General features: G+C 35.5%; 1 protein-coding gene across 5 annotated transcripts in view; it reads left to right on the forward strand.

The window, feature by feature from the left end:
* The window catches only part of pard3aa (par-3 family cell polarity regulator alpha, a), a 481,810-nt gene that overhangs the window by 261,821 nt on the left and 200,086 nt on the right, over positions 1-19,903 (forward strand). For all 5 annotated transcript variants that reach the window (XM_058764715.1, XM_058764717.1, XM_058764713.1 and 2 more), the window contains 2 exons: positions 10,064-10,249; positions 10,360-10,530. In XM_058764715.1, coding sequence (XP_058620698.1) covers positions 10,064-10,249; positions 10,360-10,530 — 357 coding nt within the window. The remainder of the gene's footprint in view (positions 1-10,063; positions 10,250-10,359; positions 10,531-19,903) is intronic.

The raw sequence follows: 19,903 nt of genomic DNA on the forward strand, positions 1-19,903 counted from the left end.
TCTTGATTTAATTGCATTTATAAAGCTAAAAGTGCAAGAAAGACAACAATATCCATTAAGTATGCAAATAGGCAAATTAAAATTCATGATGTCATAGTATGCAGCCTAGAACAGTGTACAGTGTACAGTTTTTATACAGAAATGTAGCATTCCATCACTTGCTCACCAATGGATGTGAATGGGTGCCATCAGAATGAGAGTCCAAACAGCTGATAAAATCATCACAATAATCCACAGCACTCCAGTCCATCAGTTAACATCTGGAGAAGCCACAAGCTGCATGTTTGTAACAAACAAATCCATTATTAAGACATTTTTCATTTTAATTTTAATTTCAAACGGTCACTTCTGGCTAAAATACGAATCTATAATAGCGCTTCCCCCAGTAAAAAAAAAAAAGTGTACTTGTCTGAATCAGGAGAGAAATCTGCACAGATCAAACACCGTTTACAAGCCAAAAAGCTCTAAAAAACATGTGGGTGGATTTTGATGTGAGAGGCAACAGGACTTTTTCATTATAACATTATAATGGACTATGAATTTATTTAATCCAGAAGTGACAGTTTGAAATTAAAATTAAAAATGTCTTAAAAGAAAACGCCACTGGTTAAAATGATAACTATAATGCATGGCGGAAGAGCACGTCGCAGCACTTCGACCTCGGCGCAGTATCATAGTTATCATTTTTTATCCGCTCAGAAAATCACCACGTTTTATTTTGTGTCACCATACTTACTCCTGTAACTACTCATGTAACCATCTTTAAATAGGGAAAACATGGAAGTGTTTGGTGGCTTCTAAATTCATCCCTGTTTGGATCCTAAGGAATGAATGGTGCTAAGCTAAACACTAGCATAGTTGCGCCGTGCGCTAGAGCGATTAAGTGCACGCACTGAGACAGGAGAGGTACGTATCAACTCGTCTAAGTTGAGGGAAGAACAGATTCAAATATGGAAAACCGGTGGCGTTATCCTTTAAAGATGAATTTGTTTATTATAAACATGCAGCCTTTTGGTTCACAAGATGTTACCTGATGGACTGGAGTGGTGTAGATTACTTGTGTATTATAGTGATGATGTTATCAGCTGTTTGGACTCTCATTCTGACGGCACCCATTCACTGCAGAGCATCCATTGCTGAGACACTGATGCAATGCTACATTTCTCCAAATCTGATGAAGAAACAAACTCATCCTAATCTTGGATAGCCTGAAAGTGAGTATATTGTCAGCAAATGTACAGTTTTTTGGGGGAGAAGTTCCTTTAAATGAAAGTTTTTGAAGTGTATGTCGTTTCCACAGCTCTGCCCAGGTTTGTAATAATTGCCAGAGCTGTGATTTAAACCTGGTGGACTGTTTCGTAGATGGATGTGTTGATTGCAGACAGGTGTTGTTCTGTGCTGATTGCTGATGAGCCGCCCCTGAAGCACAAATGACGCTCTTATGTGAGTTTGGCGTGTCATATGATGTCCAGATCTGTTGTGTTATCAACCCATTTGACTGTTTCCATAGCAACGGCCAGTGGAGGAAGTGAGCTTGGGCAGGAGGGCATCCCGCTTGATTAAGATAATTAGCCCCTTTCTTATTTAATGGGTGTGTCTCCGTGGTTTTGTCCTAGATTACAGCTCGTTGGTTTCATCGGTCATAACCCTGACCGCATCCCGTCCATCTCCACACCACAGTCAGATCCTTTGGGAATGATTAAGAAGACGACCAAACGTTCAGATGAAGTTTCCTCTTTATTCGGGAGCTCATGTCGGGTCTCTAAGAGTGGCTCTGATATAATTATCTTTCTTTCAAAGTTATGTTATGCCTTTAAGCTTTGTCATAGTTGCAGTGAGGTAATTCTCCACAGCTTCTGCGTGTGTGAGACCTGCGGTCCTGTCGCTGTCCTTGCTGGCAGCTGTTGGCCAGAGTGTTTCATCTGAGATGTCGTGACGGCAAAATGGGCTCTGTACCATGGGAACGGAGCCGTTTCTGAGCCAAGATGGCTATCAGGATCTATTTGTAACTTGGCAGTCTTTCTGGGTTTTTTAACGGCGAATGAATTATCACATTCACTGGGACTTTGGCTCTCTCACACCTGCCGAGAAAATGTAATAGTGTAAGACCCTTAAAGCAGTCGCTGTTATTATTCATAAAGAAAAGAGGAAAAAAAAAATAATAATAAAATTTTGAAGTCTTTGAAAGTTCTGAATATGGTTTGTATAATATATGAACTTATTCAGAATGATTTAGGTAAAATAACATGGCATAAAAGTGGCGCATTATTTTATGAATTTGCATCACTATTCTGTTTGTTCTCCACATCAAATAATATAAATAATAATCAAAATAATTACAAATATGTATTAAATGTACTAATTAATATGATTGATTGTGAAATTGAGCAACATTTTATATTTAAATGTCTTTTTTTTCTTTCTTTTTCTTTCTTTCCCTTCATTAATTACGTTTGCACATTTGTCCAATTTTGTTTGCTTGTTCTTTAGTTTTTTTTTTGACATTAGTAGTTTTTCAGTAGTTGCTTTTGATTATTCTCTTTTCTTTATTCTCTCTTTTGTTAGTATTATTTCTTTTTTTTTTAAGACAAGTTTTTTCATGAATTTCTTTTGTTTGTTCTTTGTTATTTTTATTTTTTTTCTTGTTTTTTTTTGTTCATTAATTTATTATTTCCTTTTGTTAGTCTTCTTTCTTTATTTGATAATTTACTTTTTATTCTTTTGTAAGATCTTTTGTTTGTTAGTTTCTGTTTGGTTGTTTTTTTTTTTTTTTTGGCCTTTTTTTCTTTTGTTTTCTTTACCTCTCTCAAAACATTTTTCTTTGTCTTTTTTTATTTTCCTCATATTTTTGTCAGAAGTTTTCCCTAGACAGGCAATGCATGAAAACAAACAAATAGCTTGCTAGCTAATTAGCATGTAGTAGTGTTAACTTTGGCCACTATTTTATAATAATAATAATAATCACAATCATAATAATAATAATGTAGGCATTAATTAATTAATTAATTAATATAGCTAAAATTAAAAAAGTGCTGCATGGAGCTAACTACATCACTATGTAAATGAACAGAAAATCAGGCATGTTTTAAAGTCTGAAACTACAATCAGAATTCAAAAAAGATGCATATGTCTTGAAGGTATCCGCATAAACTCAGTTTTTGACACCGCAGGTCAGAAAACCTCCCAAGCTGCAAATGCGACATCCATTAACCGCTCATCCCAATCTCCTCTCTATCCCGAGCCCATATTTTTTTTAAGATAGTCGAGCATGGCGAGTCGCTCTCTTTTTAAGCGCTACGCCTGGCATCCCTACTGTGAAAATTACCTCACCCGTCTCCATTAGCCAGACTGGAACGCTTAAGTTCAATTGCTTGTTCGAACCCTTTTTACTCCCCTGAAATCGTTCCCTTGTTTTTCCCCTTTCTCTCCCTCTCTTTTCCCCACAGTTTGCAGATGAGCAGCCGTTCCTTTCACGAGCGCTTTTATGGGCCGCATTTAAAACGTGCCAGTTTGCGCGGCTGCAGATTGGGAAAGCCAAGCACTTCCATAATTAAGCCTAATGTCGCAAAGTGCATTGGAAGACAATAGAGTTCTGCTAGCATTTTTTTTCTTTTCGTTTCACAAAACAGTTTTGAGCTGCCACCTGTTTTTGTTTAGCACTTTTTCTCTCAGCTGTGACAGCAATTAGCCTAGCTGTTCATATGGAGCGGTCGCTGTTCTGCCACTGTACAGCGCTGGTAAACAAGCTAGTTTAGAGCAGTTTTGGGACAGGCAGAGCTTGCTGAGAGCATGTGGTGTAGTCAAGCACTGTTAGGTCTCAACTACGATGTCGTCCTTGTAGCACATGCACGTTTATATGTACAACACAATGCTGGTAATGATCAAATATTGGCTTGTTATAAAACATAACATCCTCTGTAGGCATATTGTCAGCTTATTAAGTATAATCAAAATAAGATCAGCACACTGAAGGCTTTGGGCTGTAGGATGCATCGTATTTTAATCGTTGTCAGGATTTCTGCTGATATTGATTTGTTAAGCATTGTCATCTACGATATTTGCCTGCTGGTTATTTATCCTGATATATATATATATATAATTTTTTTTTTTTTTTTCTTAATCATCTTGTATTGGCAACAAGCCTCCACAAGCTATCATGGTTGTAGTTGTCGGATTTTAAGAGTTTAAATCCTCCAATCAGTGCATTTTTCATAAATCGATACAGTTTCTGATCAGTGGTTTAATCTTCCCAACTTGGCAACCATGCACAGGTGCACTCTCTGTAATATGCAGGGTTGCCAGGTCCCAGAAAAAAATTCCAGCCCAATGCCAATGCAAAACTCACCCAAAAGGAGTAAAAACTTGCCCTATTTTTTCCTTGTCTAATCACAGCCGTCAGCTACAGGATTCCCATAAACAGCCTTCAAAAAAAAAATAAAAAATAAAATAAATTATTTAGTTTATTGCATGCTTTGAATCTTATTTAGATTATTTTAGCTAGACATGTTTATTCGATTATTTAATCTGTATTTTATTCCTTTTTAGCACTTTGCATGATAAATTGTTTAAAATACAACCTGCACAACGTGCTAAGCTGATATAGTCATCCATAAAAGTCAATTTAAGTCAATTTTATAGTTATTTTTACAACACACATCAAAGCAGCTTTACAGAAAATTGTGATGTTAGTTTATAATTTATTTATAGCTTAATGCAAGATTTTGCTCAAATAACAGTCAGTTATCTTTCATGTTGTCGATTACACTGTTCACAGTGACTAAATCTGTAAGCAAACCGTGCGAGGGCTTTTGATTTGTGCTTATGTGAAAGTGCAATAATTTTGATCAAATGTCAAAAAAACAAATTAAAAATGAGAATCGTGATTGTATTTTTGAGCAGAATAATCACGATCGACTGTTTAAGCATTATCATGCAGCCCTGCGATGTTGCAGACATTTTTCGCTTTATTCTTTCGACCTTGTGTTGGGAATTTGGTTCCTTGTAAAAATATGTATAAATGAGGTGTTTGACTTCATTCTCCAGCTCTTTGTGTCACCTTCGCTTTAGGTGCTGAGCTGTCACAGTTCTTTTGCTCCTCGCTTCCTCTCGAAGCTTTGACTGTCTCATCTAATCTCCTCTCTCTCTCTTTCTTGGGTCTTCGGGTCTAATTGTATCTGAAAGTCTTGAATGTGCATTAGTCGGAGGTGTTTAATATGCAGTCTTTATCAGAAGGTGGAGGGCCAAAGAAACAGTGGTGAGAAATTTCATGTTTCTATACTTATCATGCACAGGCCTTCTTTGCAATTACATACTTGACTGATTTCTTGTAGCCTCTTAAATTCATTTCTAGTGACCTTTATGTCGTTGCCCCGTTCGGGCGAGAAAGTTTCAGCCATGCTAATTGTTTCAAACCTCGGCAGCAGTTTGAAGATAGAGAGCAATATTTATATTTTCATTTCTCTATTTTACTTTCTTCATCCCTTCCCTCCCTCCATTACATTGTTTACATTTTCTCAAGTTTTTTTGTTAAATGTTTTTGTTACTATCTCCTCTTTTCCTGCCTTCACTGATTTGTTTGTTCATTCTTTCTTTTTGTTATTTTTCTTTTGTTTTTGGTTTGCTTGCTTTTAACTTTAGTTAGTTAGTTATTTATTTATTTCTTGTCTAGAGCGCAACATTTATGTTTTAAATTCTTTCTTTTATGTCTTCATTTCTTCCTTCTCTGTGATATGGTGTTTATTATTTATTTTGTTTGTTTGTTAAATTGTTTATTCCTTTTACATTTTTGTTACTTGCTTAGTCTTTTGTTTATCCTTCAGCTTGTTTGTTTTATCTTCAGTTTCTTTTTGTTATTTGTTTATTTTGAGGGTGTTTTTTCTTTGATTTTTGTTTCTATGTTTGTTTGTTTGTTCATTATTATTTTTCTTTTAAAAGTGTTTATTTCATAAATGTCTGATTTTTGTTACATTTTTACTTTTGTTCTGTTTCTCATGGACGCCCATTTCCGCTACTGAACAACAACAACAACAAAAAATGTAATTGTGACTTTTTATCTCACAATCATGACTTCATTTCTCAGAATTGGGAGTTTATACAGTATCTTGCAATTCTGACTTTATTACTTACAATGCCAAGTTTATATCTCGTAATTCTGACTTTTTTTCTCAAAAACTCGCAATTGCTAGAAGAAAAGTTGTAATTGTGAGATAAAAAGTCTCAATTACTTTTTTTATTTTTTATTTTTTTATTCAGTGGTGGAAACAGGCTTCTATGTATGTTTGTTTTTGTTACTTGGTTAGTTTTTTTTTCTTTTCTTGTAGTTTGTTTGATTTATTTATTTTTTTCTGTGTTCACGGATTTGATTTGTTCATTCTTTTTGTTAATTGTTCATTTTGAGGGTGTTTTTGGTTTGTTTGTTCATCAGTGCATTCTCTCTTTTAGTTCTTTTGAAAGTGTTTATTTCATTAGTTAGGTCATGTTTTTCTTTTATTAGAACTTTTGTTTGTTCTTTGTTTCTTTCATTCATTTACTCATATTTTCTTTCTTTCTTTCTTGTTTTATTTCTGTATAATCTGTCTATAAGTCCCAGTGGAGTATAAGAGTGAATGCTAGACGTCTGCTCTTCTCTCTCTGTGTTTTCAGACGCTGTATTATCTCTCATGGGCTCTTCTCTTCATTGTCTGTGCACTGACAGTATAATTCAAGCTCACTCTGGAAACAAAAGCATGTAATGAATGCACACCATCCAGTCAGCTTATGAATGAATTAATTACTCCCGAGCACAATGGGCCAGGTTGAGCGGGATGCACCTTTTATAAAGTCATTAATTTTTCGTCTGTCGCAGTGTGAAAGAAATGTACAGTGTTGTGAAAATGAACCAGCTGTTTGTAACACAGTTTCAGACCTTCAAACAAACTGTTGCATGCTATAAAACTTCACAGTGACTTTGGGGCCAGAGAATTGGAGCTGTTTAGATTTTCAGACTCACAGCTTAAGGATCCTTGAACCTAGTCTCAGTGTGACCGAGAAATTTGGTTTTAAGCCACCTGTAGCACAGGCACAGTATTTGTTTCAAAATTACTTGGCATACTGAAGCTTCATGGCCGAAATTAATAGTCAGGAATTAAATTTTAAGGTGAAAGATTTCTGCATGCAGATTTCGCAATGGGTTCAAGTTGGTAACTCAAATTCGCCTTGTTGTGTGCAGAACAGAAAGCTGCTTAGTTTAAAAGTGACATTGTCTGAACTGTGCTTCATACATCATTGCCCTATTGACAAACGACAATCAAACTTTTTTCCAAAATTTGCTAATTTGACCCCCCCCCCCAGAAGAATTGTCTGTTCATTTACTTCCGTTTTGTCCTTTGCTTTGTTTTGTTTTGCTTTCTTTTCTTTTTTGTTTTGTATGCTTTGCTTTGCTTTCTTTTGCTTTGTTTTGTTTTGTTTATCTTTGCTTTTATTTTGCTTTTTTTGTTTTACTTTGCTTTGCTTTATTTATTTTTTTATTTATTAATTCCAAACCTTACTAAACTTACACTCTTGCTTTGTCATGGCATTTTTCGGACAGTCAAGCAGCACTCATGTTTCTTAAGAAAATGTTAAAAGTGTTTTAAAATTGTCTGAATCATCAGTTATTAGTTTGGTTGTGTTTGCTGTTTGGTTATGACAAGGCTGATAGATAATTGAATTTGATCATTTGTGGATGTTGTCTATCAGTTTCACTTTGGATTGATTGATTGATGGATATAATCTGGAACCTTTTCTCTTCCTTTTGATTTATCACTGCACATTCTTATAGAAACGCAGTGTTGTAGTTTCCCCAAGCATGAGTACAGTCTCTGATTAGTATATATCTGAACTCCTCTAAATAACCCGCTCAGCAAAATAAGGCTGTAATTGATGAGGCTCCGTGTCTTCAGCTCTGGAAACTCCTTCAAGTGCTTGACATGTTATGTCTCGGTTGCCACGGAACAACCGACACAACTGTGTTATCTGTCAAAGGCGAGAATTGGAGTAAAACTCAGAAAGATGTCTTTTCCATGTTTCTATCCATAATGCATATCAGTTCTGGCCGCCGGGCCTCTCTAGGGGAACGAGAGCGAGCCGATGAGAGGCTCTTCATTGTGTCATTCTGAAAGACTGCGCTCCTTTTGCGTACTTGTTGACGCTGTGACAGGAACTAAATGACTGGATGAAAATCACACGCGTGAACGCTGCGTTAGCGCCCGCGGATGACGCCGCCGCATGTGTTCTTCCCGCCACCTTCACCTGGATGTAGGTTCTCAACCTGAGAGCTGCTGTTGTCTGCTGAGAGACACCTGTGTTGCCATAGCAACTGCTCGTGCACGGGGTGATGGTGTGTGTGAGGTGTATTATGAAAGGAAGGAGAGATAGGGGCCTCACCTGAATGCTTGGCTGAATCTCTATAACTCGTCTCCAGCCTCTTTGCTCTCAGCAGCTGGACTAAAGCCAGGCACCTGGCATTCTTCAGCTCTGTGTGTGTGTGTGTGTGTGTGTGTGTGTGCGTGCTGAACCTTTCTTAAAACACTTTACCTTTGCTTTGTATAAAAGTGTTATACAGAATGGATTTTTCCCCAGTGAATCGCCTTTTAATGACTTCCTTGCTGGAAAAAAGCTCATTTTGGAACACAGTAGCTGGATTTTTCCTGGTCAGCTGTGATCAAGATGATATTGATCAGCTAGAAATGACAAAGTGTCCAAATATGATATATAGTGATATGAAAATGTATTTCTGGATTTTACTCCATCAAGGTGCCTATATATGAAGGGTTTGATTCTGCACTGTGATTCGGTTGTCCCTGTTTACAACAGGACAGCACCCACTCAACGGGCGCTAACACAGATCTCCATAGTAACCATTGTAAACATCCTGTTTAATGAGTCATGTGATCCCGCTGTGTTAATCTCTCCCCACCTCTCAAAGTGCTCTCACAGTAATTAAATATGATAAGTTTTAAACCATAATTTCAGCATATTTTCTGCCAGGGGAAGCAATAGTAATTTTAAACTACAAATACTCAAAAACATCATTAACTCAAAGCTTACACATTAATAAAATGCCATTCAAGATTAACAAAATGAATATAATAATATGAACACAATAAACACAGTTGAATTATAGCATCCTTCCTTTATAAAGTGACAAAACTATTTTTTTTTTTTTTTAAGAATTTTGTTTTTATTTGATGCCTTTTGTTACATTTAGTTTTAAGCACTTTTGTTTTTTATTAAAGCTGAGGTATGTCATTTTTATACACCACTTATGTCACAAAATGGATCTGCAAAATGATTGTTTTCAAAAAGGTATCTTCCAAACACTTTCCAGTAGATGCTTGTTTCCAGCGAAGGGGGAAAAATGAATGAATGAACCAATTCTGAATGAATGAATCCATTCTGGCTTTTTTCATGGGTTTATATCTCTTTTCTGGCAATTTAAAAAAAAAAAAAAAAAAATCATAATTGTGAGCTATAAAGTCAGAATTAAACAGACTTTTTAAAGTCAGAATTTAAATTAAATTAATCAAGATAGAAACTCACAATTCTGAGAAGAAAAGTAGGGGTTGTGAGCTACAAACTTGCAACTTAGGAGATAAAAAAAGTAAGAATTTTGAGGAAAAAAAAAATTCCATGATGGTAACAAAACACAGGTTTGTTTCACAATTCTGATTTTTATTTTATTTTTTTACTCAGAATTGCGAGAATAAAGTTTGAATTGTGAGAGAAAGACACAATTACCTTTTTTTTTTTTTTTTAATACCATGACGGAAACAAGCTTCCATTTCCCTGCCTGTCATTGGTCAAACAGACAGAAAGCCCCGCCCCAAACTCATGCCATTGGTTAAATTGCTACGATGCTGGGCTGATTGGGTTGCTTTGAAAAACGCCACAGACACAGTGTTCATATACTTTGGTGGAATGAGTGGCTTATTTTTAGATGTATATTAAATTGTGAAAAAATATTTTAATATTGAAAAAAAAATAATAAATACACTTTCTATGTTTAACTCATAAGTATAATTTTACCTATTCTTTATCTCTTTAGAAAGAGCAAGACGACTTAATTTTGACCCCGGATGGAACGCGGGAGTTTATGACGTTTGAAATCCCTCTCAATGACTCGGGATCGGCCGGGTTAGGGGTCAGCGTCAAGGGCAATAGATCTAAAGAGAGCCACGCTGACCTGGGCATTTTCGTCAAGTCTATAATCACTGGAGGAGCCGCCTGCAAGGTGAGGAGCAGCTCTCTGATTGGCTACGGGACTCAAGACTCATACTTTTTTTTTAATGTTCATATATTCCAAAAAAAACGTTTAATATGCTATTGTTTGTGCGGTCACAGGATGGGCGGCTGAGGATAAATGACCAGCTGATAGCGGTTAATGGAGAGTCTCTACTGGAGACAACCAATCAGGAAGCGATGGAGGCCCTCCGCAAGTCCATGTCGATCGAGGGCAACAAGAGAGGCATGATTCAGCTGATCGTGGCCCGGCGGGTCGCAGGGAGGGGAGAGGTCAGTCGTCCACTGTCTGTAACGCACAGTAACCGCACATCGTATTATTGGGCTCTAAACTGTGGTTTGAATTCCCAACATGCCCTTGTGAAAAAGAAGTGGATTGAATGTGCTGTTGTAGTGTGCTCTAAAAGAACATTTCTAAAAACTGTACTTACAGATAATATAATATTAATGAAACAAAAGGCCACTTTCATGCACTTTTTACTCATATCAAATTAAAATTTTACATTTAAAGTACATTTTAACTAATAGTTTGAATAATCATTTGTCGTGCTTTAAAGAAGTACACTTATTTTGATGTGTTGACTAATAGGCTAAAGTTAACTGTAGTTATTTAGTATTAATTGTAATGTTAATATATTTGAAATGTGCTAAATAAAGTACCCTACATTTGTTAGTACACTTTAACCACATTTCAAAGAAATAATTATGAAATGACATATACAATGTACTTAAAGTGGGACATAAGATCACTGTAAAATTCAGATAATTGCATTTAATATTGCAGTTAGTTGCAATCAATTAATATGCAGTTAAGTGTCAGAAAATGAATCAGTTTAAATCATTTATTTTTCACAAGGGTGTACTAGTTTATGTCTCTCGTTTTTTGTTGCTTTGATTTTACTAAATGGTGGGAAATGTAGTGTGGCATAAATTGAAGATTGAACTCTGCATGACCTAAGGAACCAGAACCGTTGGTTTTACGGATGTGAGAGTGTTGATGGTGATTTGAGAGAGCTGCACTAAAATAGCAATCAGATACAGTACCAACTCTTCCCATACGGTTCTAGAGGCTGCCATAGACTTCAATGCAATAAACTAACAGACAATAGTTTAGCGCAGGTCCCTGAATTCTGATGAAAATGACTGCATAAAGATGAACGGAGCGGCCGTCTGAGTGACTGACAGACCGATCGAGTTGAGTAGTGTGTGCGGACGGGGAAGTTTGACTGCAGAAAAAGTGAATTAAAGTGAATAGTTCTTATCAGACAGACACAGGGGACGGAGAGAGAGAGAGAAAGTGACACGGGGGGTGTGAGCGGCGGATTGCGATCGAAAGCAATTTGACCGCTGAAATGCTCATGCTGATTTATACTGATAACAGATGGCAGTATGAAATATCAAATATCAACTTCAAATGCCGTCTTCTCCATCCCCCCTCTTTCCCCAATGCAATCCTTTGGATGTGTGTTTGTGTTTCGCTCTTTTTTTTTTTTTACCCGCACAGAGTCATAACATCTGAAAGTGTAATCTAACACTTATCTTTCTAAAGAATATACGACAGGCGCTTTGAAGGCGCTGCTTTAGGAGGAGATGATATCCAGAATGATGACTGCTTATGGAAATGAGACGACTGGCGTCTGTGGCCGTGCTCTCTCGCATCGAGTCGAGAGGGTGTTTCTCAGAGGAGAGTGTCGTTGCTCAGAGCTTGCTCTTTCAGAGCTCAAGGGACTTAATAGAGTCTTCTTTATGGTTCTTGTAGATATCAGCTGTGTCTCGGATGTTTTTTTCTTAAAGTTTATTGGGAGAAATAAAAATGGACGATAACAAGGCAATGGCTTTCAGTAAGAGTACAGTGCTATGAAATGAGAAGTGGATCCTGTAGCTCAGATCATTTGCTTTGTTCGATGAGAAATGTTTGAATTTATGATGAAGCAGTGCAATTTTAGACATTGTTGAGATTTGTGCTGAAACACATTTTTTAAGGGGAAAAATCCAGAAACTCACTAATTGGTTTATCCATTAGATTTTCTTCAACCACATCTTCTGCTCATTTATTTAATCAAAAATACAGTAAAAACGGTAATATTATTAAAATTTAAATGAACTCTTTACTGTCTGAATTTACTGTAAAATGTCATTTATTTCTGTGATCAAAGCTGAATTTATCTCCAGCATCATTACTCCAGTCTTCAGTGTCACATGATCCTTCAGAAATCATTTTAATATGCTGATTTTATTATTGCCAATGTTGAAAACAGTTGTGTTGCTTCATTTTATTAATTTTTTATTAATTTTTTTGTGGAAACTATTTTTTCAGGATTTTTTATGAACAGAAAGTTCAATGAAAAGCATTTATTTGAAATAGAAATATTTTGTAACATTTTAAATGTCTTTACAATTTAATATATCCTTGCTGAATAAAAATAAGAATTTCTGTCAAATAATATAAAATGAAAATAAATAAATAAATAAACAAACAAACAAAAGTTACTGACCTCAGACTTTTGAATGGTAGTCTATACTTATGTATAAGGAAGTAGCAGTAATAATTAAAATGTTTAATTCATGTCAAACATTGTGTAGGAAAAAAAATATATAATAATCATAATTTATTGTATATTATTTTTGGCTTACTGCCACTCACTTCAGGAGAATTGGATGAATTCACTGTTAAATCCGACTAGTAAATTGTGACTAGTAAAAAGCGTCCTATGTAAAAGCTTGATGCGATATAGGAATGTGAAACATTCTAAAATAATTCACATAAATTACAGAGGGTTAGAAAACACATCTTATGCATTTAAAACACATGAAAACTCATCTTACACATTGCATTTCATCGAAGCCTTCACTCATATATATACCCTGTAAAAAAAAAAAAAAAAAAAAAGTTGAGCCAACTTAAAATTTTAAGGCAACCAGCTTCAGCAGATTTTTGAGTTTGCTTAACTCATTTTTGTGGGAGATTCTCACTTTTTTGTTGTATTAACTTAAAACGACAAGTTGAGAAAAATCAAAAATCTGCTGAAGCTGGTTGCCTTAATTTGAAGTTGGCTCAACTTTTTTTCTTTTACAGTGTAGGCAGCCTCGTTTGCTGGTGAATCTGACTGCACCGCTCGTGCTGTATTTGTATTTGCAAGCATCCAGTGAAGACGACACAACAGAGAGAAGAAATTGTCTCTGTAGTACCTTTTGCACCCAGTCTGTCTCTTCTTGCAAACTCACAACCTGACGAAAATATAATGTATTTTGTAATCATTCACGGATACTACACAGAACCGCGCGAGACACACCAAGAGTACACCGCTGCGCTCCAATCAGCCTTTATTAGCGGCTGTGTGGAGCTGATTGGACCCGTTTGAGAGCAGCAGACCTCAAGCTGACTTCTGTCCCCTCACACACACACACACACACACACACACACACACACACACACACACACGTCCCATCCATCCTCTCTCGCTCGTCCCAACCAAGGTCACCCGTCGCCTTTAGGAGCGCCCGGGCTCAAGGTCGCTCTTATCTGTCTGTCAAACGAGGATGAGGACGGTTGCTTTCATCCTTTTCATTCAACTTTGAAGTGCAGCCGGGCTCCCGCTGTGTACCAACATACACCATAAATTGCGCTTTGATATGGCATTCAGAGAGAGGGAAAGCTGAAATAAGAAAAAAGAGAGATGGAAAGAGTAGTGAAAGTGGAAAGAAGAGGAGAATGATGGTGAGAGATTGCAGGGGCCACTGAAGGAATCAGAGATTGTGCGGCGCTGCTTTCTCTGACAGCCGGCGCTTTGCTACTGTCATACAGCAAATGCAGGAAAACAGAGGCCAGCATTAAAATGAATAAGATCCATCACTGTCCACTGCCCTCTGAGTGTGTGTGTGTGTGTACTCGATTATGTTTGGGAGAAGCACATTCTGTCTCTAGTCCTGTCCTGAATGTGAATCGATGTCCTACGCTGTCAATCAAAAGCTCTGTTGTTCCAAAATACAGCAAGTTCATTCACTTATTAGTAATAGCAGGTATTCATATGTAAAGTGTGGTTCTACTGCAAATACATTTTTATAGGTTTGCATAGACACTAAACATCAACATCTGAAATGTATGAATATATTAGAAGCACGTTTCATGAATCTTTTTAAAATATTGAATTTACTGGATTAATAGGTTGATTTTATTGTATTTAATAAGAAGTTAATGATTAAAAATGCTCAGTGTCATCACATTTAACTTTTTTTTTTTATTCTGTTCTGTGAAGTTTCTGGTGCTATATTCAACTCGTTTTGAGTTTATTCGTTCATCCATTCTATCAATGTCTAAACTTCCAAAGTTTAGAATCATGTAATTGTTACTTAATTATATATAGACACACACTTTAAAACTTAGAAATCTTACATGTATACACACACTTTTATATATTTTTGAGTAGTGCTTTTAGCTGAAATTAAGTAGTATAGATAAAACCTTAGAAAATTAGAGATGAAACAAGTACTAAAGTAACTAAAACTGAAATAGATGACAAAAGCACATGACAAAATAACTACAATTAAAATGAAAACTGAAAATATAAAAATAAAACCTAATTTGAAATATTAATATTTTAAAAGTATATACATTGTGTATATATGTGTGTATGTGTATATATGTATGTATGTGTGTGTGTATATATATATATATATAATTTTATTTTTTTTTTTTTAATGTTTCTAAAGCTGAGCGTACATGTTTATATGTTAGTTGCTGTCACTATGTCAATATACAGTATATGTTTCAGTGCCTATAAAACTATACATCTAAATGTATGTGTGAATGCTAATGAGATGAGGCTGCAGCTGTCTTCAGATACATACGATGCATCTTAAGATTTTGACTTCTTAGAAGGGAGCATTATTTCTTCCAATGATGCTTTAAAATGCTGTCTAGGAAGGCATTTCTTGATTTAAAGTTGAACAGTTTGTGCTTCTGACTGAAGGCAATTTCTCTTCGGGCTCGTAGATGGATCTGGGAAAGGCCTGCCATGTAGAGAGTGACCTGATTTTGTCACAATTACAGTAGATCCAAAGGCTCAAACTGTAAATGAAGAGTTTAATAATCAGCCGCTGACTTGAGTGAAACACTCTTGTCTGAAATGGGTTTCAAATTGAGAAGTGAAGCGGAGAATCTTGACTATCTCTCAGACTGCCTTTGGTAATTGAAGCAGCGATGTTCTTCATAAGGGATTGTCGTGACCCAGATAATGATGTAATGTATTATTGGTCATTTGCGTTTTCTTCTTCAGTTCAATAATTGAGGCTGAGCTTCAGAGAGGCGGCGATTCCAATCGATGGCTTTCAGTTTCTATTAATATAAGGTCATAAGTTCCCAGGCAATTAAAAGTCATGCTGTCATTTGAATTCAATTAATTTCTGAAAATACTTTAAAACTTATTACGTTGCTCGACATTTGAGTTTTACCCCCGTCGCAGTAAAATTACAGGACAAAAACAATATTAATTTTAGTAAACTTTAAGCAGAAATGGAGCTTTCAGTATTTAACGCACTTAATATTCTTATTACGTTTATAAATGTTTGGTATGAAGTTATCAAAGTTCACCAGAGTGTTCGAAGACAGCCTCTGAGGATTGTGGGTAATTGGAAGCGTATGTTTCTCTTCATAAAGGTCGTCATCTGAGCCTATCAGCACCGGATTATTGAAATGAGAAATTAATACATTTCCCCGGATTGAGTGTGTCCAATTAGTTTTCCACGCCTCTAGTGTGCTGTTAAACTGTCTTGTGTTCGTCTGTGACACAGCGCTGTCATTACGCTTCAGTCAGGAACTGTTTGTGACATAAAGCTGTAAAAGTTCAATGTTACAGTGCAAAAATATCATTGAGCTAAAACATATTATTTAGCTTTTTATTATATGCTATTTAGCGTTTTTGTATTATTTATGTATATTTACAGTAACAGAAATGTAACTGAGTAACTGAGCTTGGCATAATCTCATTTTTAAATGGAAAACATCAACGCATAGCAGAAATGATTCAGTTTTATTTAAATAAATTAATTCCTTTTTAATTTTTAATTTCAATTTAAAAAAAAAATGCTGAAATGCCTAAGCACATACAGTATAAAAATTAATAATGTCTATATAGTTATAATATAGACATAATAATAGACATATATATATATATATATATATATATATATATATATATATATATAAAATACATAATTTTTTTTTTTTGTTGTTGTTTATTAACTTTATCAATATTGCACATAAAATTGCCATTCAAACGCCATTTTATGATATTTGACCTCCTTTGGAACTTTTTTTTTTTTTTTTGCCATGAACAACACTGTACATTTAATAACAATATATTTTATCGAGACTGGATTTTAATATTCAGTGTGAATGTATTTTTTTCTTACTTTTTCCTGACTCTAAGTGTGAATTTGCATATAACACACCCATCTTCATGCATATTCATGAGTTTTGTCTGAAGAACTGTGAAGGGCCCTCTGGTCCACTGTTTTATTCACGGTTTCTTTGAGGATACTTTCTTTTTTCTACAAAGAGAAATCAAAGTTATTGCACATAGCTGGAAATCCTTCAGGGAGCAGAGAAATGCACACGCTGTCCTCACTCAGAGATGCTCCATTCTTTGAAAGTATGGGATTTGCATCAAGCCAAAGATAGTTTGATGTTTTACAAAAGTGCTATTTAATATATCCTTAGAAGTGCTTCTCATTTCCTTCTATTATTTCCTCCTTGTTCAGATTATTTGAACTTTGTAGATTAGTCTCAGAGGAGGTGTACAGTACCCTGGTAGATGTTTGATGCAGTCTACTCTAATTGCCAGATAAATGTAGAGTATATCACAGCAGCTGAACCTGGTTTACACTATATGAACAAGAAGTGAGTAAGCAAAGCAACAACATGCTTGCGTTGTGCTTTTATACTGACAGCGTTTTTGCTGCATAACCGAGCTGAGACACTATTTTGCACCTGGAAGATACATTTACTTAGATAAATGTGCTTGAGAAGCATCACTGCATAAGATATTAAGACTTGTTTTTGGAGAATGTGTTTTTGATATAAATACTTTTTTGTCACTGAACTGGCTGATTTTTGCCCAACAAAAATGTAAATCCGAGATGTAGATGAGTCTGTTTCTTCATCAGATTTGGAGAAATTTTAGCATTAGATCACTTGCTCACCAATGGATGCTCTGCAGTGAATGGGTGCCGTCAGAATGAGAGTCAAACAAAATTATGATTATTATAAAAACATCATAATAATCCACAAGTAGTCCACACCACTCCAGTCCATCAGTCAATGTCTTGAAAAGCCAAAAGCTGCATGTTTGTAAGAAACAAATCTATCATTAAGATGTTTTAATTTCAGAACTTTGCTTCCAGCTAAAATACAAGTCTATAATCCATGATACTGCTTTCTCTATTTAAAAAAAAAATCATCTGGTCTGAATCAGAAGAGAAATCTGCACAGATCAAGCACCGATTACAAGCCAAAACAGCTCTAAACAAATCTGTGGGTGGATTTTTATGTGAGAGACAACAGGAGATGGACTTTTTCACTGGAGGAAGCATTATTATGGATTATGGACTCATATTTTGGCCAGAAGCCATAATTTGAAGTGAAATATGTCTTAATGATGGATCTGTTTCTTACAAACACTTACAAACACAGTTTTTGGGCTTCACAAGACATTACCTGATGGACTGGAGTGGTGTGGATTATTGTGATGTTTTTATCAGCTGTTTGGACTCTCATTCTGACGGCACCCATTCACTGCAGAGCATCCACTGCTGAGACACTGATGCAATGCTACATTTCTCCAAATCTGATGAAGAAACAAACTCACCCTTAGGCCTTGCAAGATTAGGATGAGACACATTTACATTTACAGCAAATGTTTTATTTAGTGGTGAATTATTCTGTGTAAAGAAGTGAAAAATCTGCCAGTACATCAAGACAAAGTTTACTTTTATACTTAAGATACAATATGGCTGTATTAAACTGTTAATTTCGGTGCTGTTTCTAATGTTCTGTTTAGTCCAGCAAAAATATCAATATAAAACACATTTAAGAAGTATTTTTTCAGTGCTGTAGCCAGTGCCAAAATAAATACTCTGTTTTAGTAATTGAAATTTCAGACTCTAATTCATTAGCATTCTTATCAAACTTCATCCAATTACGAACAACAGTGAATCTTGATTTTTTTTTTTTACTGCTAAAGTGCCTCCTGTGCATAAAAACAACACATGTGGTTTGTGTCCACATGACGTTCATGAGAGCTGACATCAGGAAGGAAGTGCCATGCTGGCTACAGAAAACCGTCCTGCTGAAATGAGGGTCTGATCGATTGTGTCTTGAGAGAGCTATCAATCAGCCTGACTGCTAAATTATGGTTTTATTAGCGTTGAGCCAGACTGCCGCTCCACGGGGCGAAGCGGGGCATGATGGGACGCATCCACACGCGCCAGGCAATAAGAGAAAGACTTCTGGATCTGTACTTCATTAGTTTATTTACTCTCTGATGGACCTCTATGACATGAGCTCACGGTGACTTACTGATGTCATATCACTGTGACTGGGATTCATGAGGAGGACAGAGGCATCATGGGAAATGTAGTTTTGTGCCACAAAGAAATTGGAAATGGGAAAGGCTGGGTGTGTGTACGAGGCAGGTTTGTTTGACTGGAGGTGTCCAGGGAGCAGAAGCCCGGCTCCGAATGAAGACGCTCTCTGTAATCCACTTATAGCTCAGCAGGGAAACTCAATTGGTGCACCTGAGAAAGTAATTGATTGAATGAAAGGGCAGCATACTAAAGCACAGTGGCATTGTGTCACGACAGCCACTCAGTCTGACTCACTCACACTTCACAAGGTGAACAGAGACAGTTGTGTACAGAAGAGATCAGCGTAGCTTTCATTTGCTCTTTGTTGTCGGTAAAAATGTCTTTTTTTTTTTTTTTAAATGCAGTTAAATAAGTAGTATTGATAATAATAATAATTTATCTATAATGATGTATTTCCACACTCTTTTCCCTACAAAAAATAATATATAAATAATCAAAATACAGTGTATAAAAATGTTGATATGTAAATATGTTATGTGTATTAAATGTTTATAATGTATAAATAAAGCAAGTGTATAATATGAGTGTTATTTTAGTATCATTTAAATGCTATTGTAGTTTTTGTGAATATTTTTAATCAATACTTATTTTTTATATTTTCCATTTTCATTTTAAGTTTAGTTAGCTTTAGTAATTCTGTTGTATATCTTTACTGTTAGTGTGTATGCGTGTACGTGTATATATGCATTTTTTTATTTAATTTGACATTTATGCGTTTTACATTAATGTATTTTATATGTAACTATATATTAAATGATATACTATAAAATACATTAATGTAAAACACATAAATGTCAAATTAAATTAAATCTGAATGTATAAAAAAATCTGTAAATAGTATGTATGTTATTATGTAAACATTATAAATGTATGTATCTGAAATTTTACAAAAATTTGATACTTTTAACGAACAACTAATTTTGATCTGTTCATATCCCTCTCCCTCCGGTCATGCTGTAGATGCCACAGGCATGAGTGCTTTATCATGTGACGGCCTGCATTT

The sequence above is a fragment of the Onychostoma macrolepis genome, chromosome 24, assembly GCF_012432095.1.
Source record: "Onychostoma macrolepis isolate SWU-2019 chromosome 24, ASM1243209v1, whole genome shotgun sequence".
NCBI classification, from domain to species: Eukaryota; Metazoa; Chordata; class Actinopteri; order Cypriniformes; family Cyprinidae; genus Onychostoma; species Onychostoma macrolepis.